At 38.3% G+C, this 13713-nt stretch overlaps 1 protein-coding gene across 1 annotated transcript in view; it reads left to right on the forward strand.

Moving 5' to 3' along the window:
* COLGALT2 (collagen beta(1-O)galactosyltransferase 2) overlaps positions 1-13713 on the forward strand; it is a 47071-nt gene that overhangs the window by 23601 nt on the left and 9757 nt on the right. The window contains exons 6-8 of the mRNA XM_008701223.2: positions 1177-1253; positions 5835-5941; positions 13196-13328. Coding sequence (XP_008699445.2) covers positions 1177-1253; positions 5835-5941; positions 13196-13328 — 317 coding nt within the window. The remainder of the gene's footprint in view (positions 1-1176; positions 1254-5834; positions 5942-13195; positions 13329-13713) is intronic.

Genomic DNA, 13713 nt, shown 5'->3' on the forward strand with positions numbered 1-13713 from the left:
ATGTTGGCACATCATTCTAGGCTGCTTCAAATGTGTGGCTTCTCCATTATCAACATCTGCTACTGTGACCATTGTGGTGGGCTGGGGTGGGAGTGGAAGGAGGGCTTAGAGAGCTAGAAGTAGCAGTTCACGAGGCCATGACCAACCTCAAGGGTGAGCAAGTGATTCCTCTCATCTGCCTGGAACGGAGGAGATGGGTACTGCCGAATAGTAGTGATGGCCACCACCAACAGTTCCTCAAACCACCCGAGTTACCAGTTCTCACTGTGTTTTCTTTGTATTCCCCCTTAAGGAAAATCAAATGAGTACTTTGGATTTGCAGTTCCAAAAATCTTCAAGACCTTCCCCGATTCCCCATTCAGCATTGCTTCCGACCTTTCAAATGTATAGCTTGTAAAGAAAACTTTTTTTCGGAGTATGAAATAAATAAATCTTTTATTACTTAAGATGCAGTGTCCCTCCCATCTGGAAATTTACCTGTTAGCCCTGTACCAAGTTTTGGGATGTGGGCTGGCCCTCAAAGGCGAGTTCCTGTTAAAATAAAGGACCTTTTGCATACCTGTAGCTAAACCTGCTTGGATGGAATAAAAATAGTCCCAGACTAGTCCCCTTTAAGATATACAGAGAAAGCATTATTTAGAAGAAGTCTGGCCTACTTTTGAGGTCTTTCATTATGAGCCACAGTAAGTAATGGCTTAAAAGTTAGTGAGTTTTTACTATGTCAATTTACTCTGGTGAGTGCTTTGCATGCCGATCTCCTTTAAATTTTACAACCCCCTAAGAGATATATTTTTATTATCCTGATTCTACACATGAAGAGACAGGCTTGGAGGGGTCACTTAACTCTTCCAGACCTTCCCAGACCAAGGTTTGGACCCAGATCATCTGACTCCAGAGCCTTCACTCTTAACCTTATGCTAGACTGACTCTCATCTCCTCTGAAAATAAGCCTTAAGGGAAATGGAGCAAATATTGTAGTCTGTGTATGAACAAGCATTCTGGAAACCCTGGCCATCAGGGTTCTTGTGTAACCACTCAGTCCTCGAGAGCTGCTGAACAGTTATCCCCCACCCCGGACACCCAGGCGCTGTTCCTAGACATCAGGTGTGTGGATGGAATTCTGTTCTCTGAGCCTTACACTAACAAAGCACTCTGTGTGTTTCTTGTGTCTTCCAGTTGACGGTCCTCCAATGGAACCCTCCCAGTTTGTTTCAGTTGTCCCTAAATATCCAGACAAGATGGGATTTGATGAGGTAAGAAAGGTGTCTGTGTGTGCACGTGCACACGTGTGCATATATGTGGCGTGCTTGCGTGTTTATATTGGAGTGCAAGCCTGATCTTACATCAGAAAGCCAGCAAAACTGGGCTTGGCTGCTGAAAAGGCACTGAGGTCTTGAGAAAACAACTCAATTTTTGTTGTGTCTCAGCTGTTTTATCTTTAAAAAGGAGCATTTGGGGTGCCTGGCTGGCTCAGTCAGAGGAGCACGCAACTCTTGGACTCAGGGTTGTGAGTTCAAGCCTCATGTTGGGTGTAGAGCCTACTTAAAATAAAAAATAAATAAAGAGACAAGATTAAAAAAAGAGAATCACATGCACCTGAAACTAATGTAATATTGTGTATCAACTATCCTCAATATAAAAAAAAAATTTTAAAGGAGCATCATGGTAAAAACAAATTAATCATTGGGTTAGAAAGAAGTTATTATTTAATCATGAGTGAATTTTCTATTTTCTAGGAGCAGATACTGTTATGTTTTGTAAACCTTTTTGTCAAAATTCAAAGGTAAAAGGGATAATGTTTTAAGTATCGAAAGACCTTAACTTTATTCTGAGTGGATAAAAAACATTCTGGAACAGTCTGTGCTTTATTTCCTCTGTGCTGTTCTTCCACGGGAAAAGTTTGAGGGCAGGATTGAGAGGAAAAAGAAAAAGAGAAAAAAAGAGACCTGTTGCAGCAGTCCACCTTTCAGTGGGCAGGAACTTCACAATAGCTCTCCAAGGGCCACATTTATGATAAAGCTTTGACTGCATGAAGGAGGAGGCAAGAATATAAAGAGATACTTCTCTTGGTGATGCACACAACAGCTACGTGGGAGTGCCCCAAGTGGGACTGCAAGTCACCGAAGCCTCTGGGGGTCCCTTATGTCATGTAGCTGCTGATCGGTAGACTTTGGTGATCGAGAGCTTAGGACAGTACCTCAGGAATGCACAGCTGAGATCGCATTTCTCCATGGATTCTGGGTATGTTAGAGGCCAGGCTTTGCGCTGTGTGCTCCCGCCTCTGCTCCAGTGAAAGCAAAAGGTTTGTTTATCATTCTGTGCTTCTTCACACATGTCCCCGAGTACAGCCATCTAAGGCCTGCTGGGATGGGAAGTGCTATTTCTTCTATAAAATTGATGTGGATCTGGGCTTCAGGAATGGGGAAGAGTATTTCATGAATATTAAGTGGAAAAGAGTTAGCAGCTACAATGCCGTTTCCACAGAGGCCAGAATGAGAAGAGATGAGTTTAATGTGCGAGAGAGGAATTAGAATAAAGGGCAAATAATTTTTAAAAGAACCGGGGCTGCACCCGGTGTGTGTGGGGTTGATCCCCACCACACAGTGTCAGCTTCCACATCTTACTAGAGCTGTCCTTCCCAGCAACCCTCACCAGCCCTCAGTTCTCTAGGTGAAAGAACCCGAGGTCTTTACATAGATTCATTTTTCTATTTAAACACATTCCTATGAGGACCAAGACGAAGGAAATCAAATGGGACAAAACCAGGATCTTCTAGCTCTGGTCTTCCGTTTGGGTGGGGGTGTAAGGACTGCGTCACCCTAGAAGTCTTTTGGAAAATGCCAACCCTGGGAGGTGATGCAGGTGCAGGAAATAACTACCCTGGGCTCTAGAACAGGGATAAGATGGTGGGAAAAGGGATTTTCATGGGCCTTTTTAATTCTCCCAGTACTCCATGACTTTGTTGGTGGTGTCTGGGTTGCATTTGGCTCTGTGGCTCTTCCTCTGTTTACTATTCACTAAGTATGAGCAAGCCGTCTGTGTTTTTCCTTCATGGCTACAATTTTTACTGCACTTGTCCTGGCAGAAGCTGGGACTGAAGTATTATTTACTAACGTCTTCCCAGACTAGAGGTCTCTGGTTTGAGGGGACTCTTTGTTGTATTTCTGTCCGTTTTTTGTTTGGGTTTGTTTGGGTTTGTTTCTATTCTCCTGGAGTGACCTCGGGTAGCTCCATGTATACACAGGACAAAACGCTCCTTCCTTTCCGTATCTTTTAAAATTGTGGAATGATAAGCAAAAAACAACAAATGTTGGAGAGGATGTGGAGAAAGGGGATCCCTCTTACACTGTTGGTGGGACTGCAAGTTGGTACAGCCACTTTGGAGAACAGTGTGGAGGTCCCTTAAAAAGTTAAAAATTGAGCTACCCTATGATCCAGCCATTGCACTACTGGGTATTTACCCCAAAGATACAGACGTAGTGAAGAGAAAGGCCATATGCACCCCAACGTTCATAGCAGCGTTGTCCACAATAGCTAAATTGTGGAAGGAGCCGAGATGCCCTTCAACAGATGACTGGATTAAGAAGATGTGGTCCATATATACAATGGAATATTACTCAGCCTTCAGAAAGAATGATTACCCAACATTTGCAGCAACATGGACGGGACTGGAGGAGATTATGCTAAGTGAAATAAGTCAAGCAGAGAAAGACAATTATCATATGGTTTCACTCATTTATGGAACATAAGAAATAGCAGGAAGATCGGTAGGAGAAGGAAGGGAAGAATGAAGGGAGGGGGTAAACAGAAGGGGGAATGAACCATGAAAGACCATGGACTCTGGGAAACAAACTGAGGGCTTCAGAGGGGAGGGGGGTGGGGGATTGGGATAGGCCGGTGATGGGTATTAAGGAGGGCACGTATTGCATGGTGCACTGGGTGTTATACGCAAATAATGAATCATGGAACACTACAGCAAAAACTAAGGATGTACTGATTGGTGACTAACATAACATAATAAAAAATTATTATAAAAAAATAAAAATAAAATAAAATTGTGGAATGAAACATGGTCCATCACACTGTGATTCTAATCAGGAAGAATTGAAATGTAAAAGAACACAACCCATTAAGTTATGAAGTCCCAAGTAACAAAGCCAATAGAGTCACCACAGAAATTATGTTTAAAAAAAATAATTACTCAGGTAATCAAGAGAAGTAATGAAATCACAATGCTCTGAATTCACTTTGCCCTACAACAGGTGGATAATTTATTTAAGGAGGACATCTTGTTCTCCCATCAGTTTCTTTGCCCAGAGCTGTATAAATGGATGGAAGTGAGGATATTTTGGAAGGAAGGGTTGCAATTTTAGTGTAGCTTTTGATCCAGTAACACATAGAACATATTGAAGATTAGATTCAGAATGGCTATGTGAACCAAAGCTTCACCCCAGTAAAGTCTGAACCCCAGGTTGGTTACAAGACATAGTTTCTTCTTTATTCTGGGCATGGCATAAAGCAAGCTTTATCTAAACCACATATCATAAACATTTCAATCTGTGTTGTACTTGCAAGATGAGGTTGTTCAACTCCCCCTTTTATGAACAAAGGATCTGGACCCTGAAGCATTCAATGTCTTCCTCAAAGTTGTCTGGGTGGTTAAGTCAGGATGAAGCCAACATCCTCCAACTTATTCCATGGGTTTCTCCTTTTCCTTACTACGTGTCATCAATATTTCTTGCTGGTGGCTGAAGTCTCCTACTCTTAGAGGACTAGTTTAATGTTCAGAGTGAGTTTGTTACTCTTGTGGCAAAAGGACCTTGGGAATACACATATTTACCTGTAATAGCATTCGTGAGTCTTGAGGTTTTTCTGTGGCTCCTTAAATCTGAAAGTAGTCAGGACCATCTCACTATCCATAGCTCCCTGCCATGGCTTCGTGATATGTATGTGTTTAGGGCAGACATCAGGAATGTAGGGGCTAAGATGAGGGGCTACAGGTGAACCCAGCCCTCATGGGAAGAAATCTGGATGCATATTTTTGGGGACTTCAAGGACGAGTATGATGTGGAAATGATGCCTTTCCATTTCTCCCTTCCGTCAAAGGGCTACCTCCAAGAGTAGGGCCCCTTCTCCTTACTTCTTTCAGAAAAATTCCCTGATCTCTGGGGGAGTTGAAGAATTCTGGCAAAGAAGCTCTTAACATTGAGACCTTGATAATTCTGTTTGGAACCTTTGGAAATGCAAGGAATGTTTTAAGACTAGATTTTTCTCATTCTTTGAATGACTTGAAATTTGTTAACAGCAGATATGAACTCTAAGAATAGCTAATATTTAGAACCCATGAGATAGGACCAGGATCACCCCAGTTTTACAGATGAGGAAACTGAGGCATGGGAACTGGGCCAAGGCAAACACTTAGTAAATAAATTCAGGATGTAGACTTAGGTCTGCTGATAAATCTATCACACTTGCCCAGCTGCCTCCGACCTCTGAGTCTTCTGTTTGGGGTTTAATTCACACTTGGCCTCCTGAAGAGTGATTTTTGAACTTTCCTATCTCAAGAACAGGGCAAACCTGTCCACCAACAAGCATCAGAGAAACAAAGAGAGGGGGAAGTCACTGCAGATGGTTCTGTTTCGAAAGTCATTCTGTTTGGATTAATATCATTTGACTTGACACGAAATATAAACAGATCTTCACCACGGTTTTCCCTATTTTTTCCACTCCTTATTCTAACTGAAACTGTGGTCCTTACATTTACTTAGTTTGTCAAACAGCCCAAAGTAAGACTTGAATAATCTGTGTTTCTTTTCCTTTTTTCTTCCTGTTAGATTTTCATGATCAACCTGAAGCGCCGAAAGGACAGGCGGGACCGGATGTTACGCACCCTGTACGAGCAAGAGATCGAGGTCAAGATTGTCGAGGCTGTGGATGGAAAGTGGGTTGGGTTTTTTCTTGAATCCTTGCAGATGTCGTTGGAGTGGGAAGGTGCCCTCTCTGACAGAGGGTTAGTGCTGGGCGGGAGGAATCTAGAGTCATTAGAAGATAGACACATTGTCAAAATGGCCACATGCAGCCTACTTTGGGAAAAGCTTTATGAATGATAACAGCATGTAAATTAATTTCACCATGTAGAGTAGGCCTGAAATCCACTCACCATCCAGCTAACTCTGGTCTTCATTATGCTGAAGGCTCGCAGTGGAAGTGATTTTCCCCTCTCTCTGGGGGTTTTGGTAATCCTTGTGGTGGTTTCCAGCTTTCCATGGTGTATTGGAAAGAATGCATTTAGAGTTGCATTCAGACCCTGATTTAGAGCAAAGTGGCCAAACTTGGGCCAACCTGAGGAGAATAAATGAGGAAAAATGCGTAACAACCTATATATCGTGTTGCGTGAGATCACGCCATAGCCTGCCTCGGCTGATCACCTTTCCCAGGAATACGGCAGGAAAGTCACAAAGGGAACTTGGTTGAATTCCTTCAAGAGCTTTGTTATTGCTGTTGTTTATTATTTTGCTTTATTTTGCTTTCCTTTGCCCTTTTCTTTGACACTTTATTTCAAGGTGTTGGTTGTTGAAAAACCTGTAGTTTCATGTTTTATGTTAGTTTGGAATATGAATGGCTCTAAGGAGTATGGCTAGAAGCTGTTTTGAAGTTTCTTATGACTTTGAGAATTTCATCAATGTTCTCAACATGTGGCCTGGACACCCATGTCAGAGTCTCCAGGGTTAAGATAGCAGATTCCTGAGTTCTAGCCCAGGGCTGCTGAATCATGATCTCTAGGGCTGGGGCTGGGAATCTGCATTTAAGAAGCCTCAAGTTGATTCTTAGGTAAGGATGCCACATAAAATATAAGACACTCAGTTAAATTTGTCCCAAACATTGCATGGGCTTACTTACACTAAGAAATTTTTCATTGTTTATGTGGAATTTAAATTTGACTGGATGTTCTATGTTTTACTTGCTAAATCTGGCAACCCTGTTCTTTGGTGCATGAGAGTTTGGGAACCACTGCTTCAAATACCTAAGAGCCCAAATTTTATTTATAGGTCACATGGACCAAGGGAAACTAGTTGAATTGTAAGAGTTCTTTTTATTTGTTCCTCATACAAGTCTCTTGTCAGATATATAATTTGCAAATATTTTCACCTATTTTATGTGTTGTCTTTTCAATTCATGATGACATCCATTGAAGAACAAAAGTTTTTGATTTTGATAAAGCCCAATATATATTTTTGTTGTTGCTTCTGCTTTTGGTGTTGTATCTAAGAATCCATTGCCAAATCCAAAGTCATAAGGACTTATTTCTATCTTTCTTCTAAGAGTTTTATAGTTTTACCTCATATATATTTTCACATTCAATTTTTGTTCCATTTTGAGTTAGTTTTTTATATGGTATGAGGTAGGGATTCAAATTCCTTCTTTTGCATATAGTTTGGGTGTCCTTGCACCATTTGTTAAAAAGACTATTCTTTCTCCCATTGAATTGTCATTACCCTAGTCAAAATCAATTGACTATAAATGTAAGGGTTGGTTTCTAGACTCTCAATTCAATTCCATTGATGGATTATATCAATCCTTATGTCAATACCACATTACCATATGATCGTACCTTTGTATGTAAGAAAGTCTGAGTCCTTTAACTTTGTTATTCTTTTTCAAGATGGTTTCGGCTATTCTAGGTCCCTTGCATTTCCATGTGAATTTTAGCATCAGCTTGTCATTTTACACACACAAAAAAGTAGCTGGGATTTTGATAGGAATTGCATTGAATCTGTAGATCAACTAGGGGGACCATTTCTATCTTAATAACTTGAAGTCTTCTGGTTCATGGTCACAGGGTATCTTTCCATTTATTTATTTAGATCTTCTTTAATTCTTTGAATGATTTTCTTTGGTAGTTTTAACTATTGTGTTTATTTTGTGAAGTATTGTGTTTATTTTGTTAAATTGATTCCCAAGTATTTCACTTATTTAATGCTATGGTAAACAAAGTTTTTTCTCTAATTTCATTTTTTGATTGCTCACTGCTAAGTATGTAGAAATACAATTGATTTGTGTATATTGATCTTATATTCTGCATCCTTGTTGAACTCACTTATCAGTTCTAACACTGTGTGTGTGTGTGTGTGTATTCCTCCTCAGTATTTTTATATATAAGACTATGTCATCTGCAAATGTAGATAGTGTTACTATATCTTTTCTAATGTGAATGTCATTTATTCATTTCATTCGCCTAATTTCCCTGGTTAGATCCTCAAGTAAATTTTGAATAGAAATGGTGAGAGTGGACATCCTCGTCTTATTCCTGATAATAGGGGAAGCATTCAGTCTTTCACCATTAAGCATAATATTAGTGTATGAGGTTTTCACAGTTGGCCTTCATTGAATAGAGGAAGTTCCCTTTTATTCTTATTAAATTGAATGCTTTATCATGAAAGGGTGTTGGTGTCTTTGTCAGTTTGGGCTGCTATAACAATTACCATAGACCAGGTGGCTTAAAAACAAACATTTATTTCTCATGGTTCTGGAGACTGGAAAGTCCAAGAGCAGGGTGCCAACATGGTTGGAATCTGGTAAGATGTCCTTTTCTGGCTTATAGATGGCTGTTTTCTGGATATTCCCTCACATAGCAAAGAGCAGAGATAGAAGAGCCTGCTCTCCCATGTCTCTTTTTATAAAAGCACTAATCTCATTTATGAGAGTTTTGCCCTCCTGACTTGGGGCCCTACCTCCTAATACCATCAACTTATGAACTTGGGGTGAATATAAACATTCAATCTGTATATAGTTGGATTTTGTCGAGTGTTTTTTCTGTGCCTATTGAGATGATCGTATTGTCATGTGATTTTTTTTTTGTCTATTGAGATAGTGTATTATATTGATTGATTTTCACATGTTAAACCAATCTTACAATCCTGAATAAGTCCCATTTGATCATGGTGTATAATCTTTTTTATATGTTGCTGGAATCTGTTTGCTAGTATTTTCTTTTTTATTATGTTCATTTAGCTAGCATATAGTATATCATAAGTTTTTGATGTAGTGTTCAACAATTCATTAGTTGTGTATAACTTTCTGGAGAATTTTGGATCTATGTTAATAAAGGATATTGGCCTATAATTTTCTTGTGACATCTTTTTCTAGTTTTGGTATCAGGATAATATTAGCTTCATAGAATGAGTTGGGAAATGTTCCCACCTCTTCTGTTTTTTGGAAAAGTTTGTGAAAGATTGATGGTAATTCCTTAGATGCTTGGCAAAGTTCCCCAAAGAAGCTAACTGATTGTGGATCTTTCTTTGTGGGAAATTTTATTACTAATTCAAGTGTTTTACTTGTTATAGGTGTATTCAGAGTGTCTATTCCTTTTTGAGTCATTGATTTGTAACTTTCTAGCAATTCATCATATTTTTCTAGGTTATCTAAGTTGTTGGCATACAGTTGTTCATAGTATTATCTTATAATCCTTTTTATTTCCCTTAGATCAGAAGGGGGTTGCCTACTCTTTCTACCTTTTTAAAAATATTTGAGTCTATCTTTTTTTTTTTGATCTGCTTAGCTAAAATTTTATCAATTTTGTTGATCTTTTCAAAGAACCAACTTTTGATTTTGTTGATTTTCTCTATTGTTTTTCTGTTCTCTATTTCACTTATTTCCACTCTAGTCTTTATTTTTTCCTTCTGCTTGCTTTGGGTTTACTTGGCCCTTCTTTTTCTAATTTCTTAAAATGGAAGATCAGATTATTCTTTCAAGGTATTATTTTTTAATATAGGTATTTATGGCTATAACTAGCCCTCCCAAGTACTACACCAAGTGCATCCTGTAAATTTTGTATGCCTTGTTTTCATTTTCATTCACATCTAACTATTTTCTCATTTCCTTTGTGATTTCTTCTTTGACCCATTAGCTTTTTGGGAGTGTGTTATTTAGTTTTACATATTTGTGAATTTTCCAAATTTTCTATTGTTATTGATTTTTAATTTTTTCCATTGTGGAAAAATTGTGGAACATGTCTTATATGATTTCAATCCTTTTAAGAATACTGAGGCTTAATTTATGATCTATGTGATTTTTATGGTTTAACACAAGGTTTTTCTTAGGGAATGTTGCATGTGTACTTGAGAAGAACGTGTATTTTGCTGTGTTGGGTGGAATGTTCTATAGAAATCTGTCAGGTCTAGTTGGTTTGTTGTAATTCAAGTCTTCCATTTCTTTGTTGTTCTCCTGGCTCATTGTTCTATCCATTACTGATAGTGGGTTATTGAAGTATCCCAGTATTATTGTTGAATAATCTCTTTCTTTTCAGTTTCTCAGTTTTTGCCTCATGATTTTGCTCTGGTGTAAGGTGCATTTATAATTATAATTTTTGTCTTTCTAATGGGTTGATTTTTTAATTATAAAATGTTCTTCTTTATCTCTAGTAATTGCTTTTGTTTAAAAGTTTATTTTGTCAAATATTAATATAGCTCCTTCAGCTTTCTTGTGGTTACCGGTTACAGAATATATCCTTTTTCACCCTTTCACTTTAAACCTATTCGTGTCTTTGAATTTAGTCTATGTCTTGTAGACAGCACATAGTTGAATCATGTCCCTAAAAACTCATTCTGCTAAGCTCTGCCTTTGATTGTGGGGTTTAACCCATTAATATTTAATGTAATTACTGATAGGGTGGAATTTATGTCTGCCAGTTTCCATTTGTTTTCTGTATGTTTTGCATCTTTTTTGTCACTCTGCTCTTCATTAGTGCCTTCTCGTGTTAAAAAGATACCTTCTACTCTACCATTTTAATTCCCTTGTTGTTTCTTTTACTACATTTTTTAAGTTATTTTCTCAGTGACTGCCATGGAGATTACAATTAACATTTCAATGTATAGCAATGTAGTTTATATTAATACAAACCTCCTAGAAGAAAACATAGGGGGTAATTTCCTCAACATTAGTTGTGCCAATGGTTTTTGGGCGGGGGGGATTTAACACCAAAAGCACAAAGAAACAAGTGGGACTACATAGTAAAAGAACCTATCAACAAAATGAAAAGGCAACCTACCTAATGGGAGAAAATATTTGCAAATCACATACCTGATAAGAGGTTAATTTCCAAAATATATAAAAACTCATACAACTCAATAGCAAAAACAACAACAACAAAACCCAAACAAGTTGATTTAAAAAATGGGCAGAGGATCTAAGTAGACATTTTTCCAAAGAAGACATGCAGATGGACAACAGGTACATTAAAAGGTACTCAGCACCACTAATTATCAGGGGAATGCAAATCAAAACCACAATGAGATATCACCTCATACTTATTAGAATGGCTATTGTCAAAAAGACAAGAAATAATTGAACACTACATCAAAAACTAATGAGGTACTATATGTTGGCTAATTGAACATAATTAAAAAAATAAATAAAACCAACATTTCTCCCCTATTTAAAAAAAAAGATGAGAAATAGCAAGTATTGATGAAGATGAAACAAAAAGGGAACACTGATGTACTGTTGGTGGGAATGTAAATTGGAGCAGCCACTATGGAAAACAGTATGGAGGTTCCTCAAAAAATTAAAAACAGAACCACCATATGATCCAGCAACTCCATTTTTGGGTATTGATCCAAAGAAAATGAAAAAACAAACAAACAAACAAAAATATGTACCCCCATGTTCATTGCAGCATTATTTACAAAAGCCAACCTAAGAGTCCTATCAGTGGATGAATGGATTAAAAAAATGTGCTATCTATAAATATATACAGTGAAATATTATTCATCCATTGAAAAAGGAAGTCCTGCCATTTGTAACAACATAGATGGCTTTGAGGGCATAATGCTAATGAAATAAGTCCGACAGAAAAAGACAAACACCATATGGTCTCATTTATATGTGGAATCTAAAGAGAAAAAAAAATTCATAGATACAGAGGACAGAAGCGACTGCCAGAGGCAGGGTTGGGAGGTGGGTAACATGGGTGAAGGGGGTGAAAAGGTACAAACTTCCGGTCACACAATAAATAAATCATGGGACTGTTGTGTACAGCATGGTGACTATAGTTAACAATACTGCCTTGCATGCTTGAATGTTCCTAAGAGAGTAGATTTTTAAGTTCTCATCACAAGAAAAAAATTTTGTAACTATGTGAGTGACAGATGTTAACTAGACTTATTGTGGTGATCATTTCATAATATATATAAATATCAAGTCACTACGGTATACACCTGAAACTAATATAATGTTATATGTCAATTATATCTTGATAAAAAAACCAGCTGAATTTCAGTGATCTACCTCTATACTGCTTCATTTCTTTCACCATCCTTTGTTCTATTGTCAAACAAATGACTTCTTTCTACATTATCAGCCCTAGAACAGAGACTTTTAATTATTGCTTTATGCAGCTATAATTTAAATCAGATAAGAGAAAAAAAGAGTTATCAATGAAAAACATTTATACTGTCATTTATATTTACCTATGCAGTTACATGTCCCCATGCTTTTTATTGCTTTATATGGATTTATGTCACTCTCTAATTTCCTGTCACAACGGCCTTACAGCTCCCTTTGGTATTTCTTGTAGAGTGGATCTGCTAACGACAAACCCTCAGTTTTTGTTTATGTGGAAATATTTTAATTTGTCCTTTATTTTGGAAGGATAGTTTGACTAGACATAGAATTTTTGGTTGACAGTCTTTTTCAGGTAGCACTTTGAATATGGCAACCTACTGCTTTCTGGCCTCCATGGTTTCGGAGAATCAGCTGTTAATCTTGTTGGGAATACTTTATATGTAGTGAGTCACTTCTCTCTTTCTGCTCACAAGATGGTCTCTGCTATTTTTGTGCTTAAAAAAAAAAAAAGTTAGATCCGAAGGAAAGACACGCACATGTACACAGTTCTTCCTGTCCTCACCCCCTCCAGTATTTAATGCTATTAGCCACTTTTCCTTCATTAGGAAAATATTTTTTCAAAGCTGTCAAAAAACTGATGATACGTAGAACCACGTTGTCAATTGTGAGGGATATGCCAAGTATAAGACACCCTCTTGTCTTTGCATCACTCCTTAAGGAAAGATGGGAAACCTGAAAAGTCTTCCTCAATGTGCAGAAGGGCTCTGAGGAAAATCCAGAACTCTCTCTCTCTGGCTTCTGTCGTGGGGATATCTGAACTTGTTAATTTTCAGACATGTTCTCTGTCATGCAGGGCACTCAACACAAGCCAGCTAAAGGCCCTGAATATTGAAATGCTGCCAGGATACCGAGATCCCTACTCTTCAAGGCCTCTCACCAGAGGTGAAATCGGCTGCTTTCTTAGCCACTACTCTGTCTGGAAAGAGGTAAATAATGCTCGATTTAGATGTGCAGTTTTGTAGTGAAGAGGAAGGAGAGTGGGACTTTGTAGGTGAATTAGGGCCAGATATGAAGCGAACTCGATATGTTCTGGAAGTATGCTTGAAGTTTCTGTTGCCTGTGTCTCCTTCTGACACAAGGCCCGCAACAAACAGGGAGAGGGAGACTTGTTGCCACTGGGGTTGATAACAGGGGAAGATACCTACGTAAGTAGGCCACACACCTTTGGATGTATCCTGATCCTCGGCTGGAATGCCTTGTATAGTGTGTACCCAGCATGTCCTCATTTATTAAATGATTCCCTCCGAGAAGTCACACAGAAATCATATGAAGTGGGTTGGGATGCATGCGCCCATTTTATCCAAGAGAAAA

Source organism: Ursus maritimus, unplaced genomic scaffold (assembly GCF_017311325.1).
Source record: "Ursus maritimus isolate PB19 unplaced genomic scaffold, ASM1731132v1 scaffold_2, whole genome shotgun sequence".
NCBI classification, from domain to species: Eukaryota; Metazoa; Chordata; class Mammalia; order Carnivora; family Ursidae; genus Ursus; species Ursus maritimus.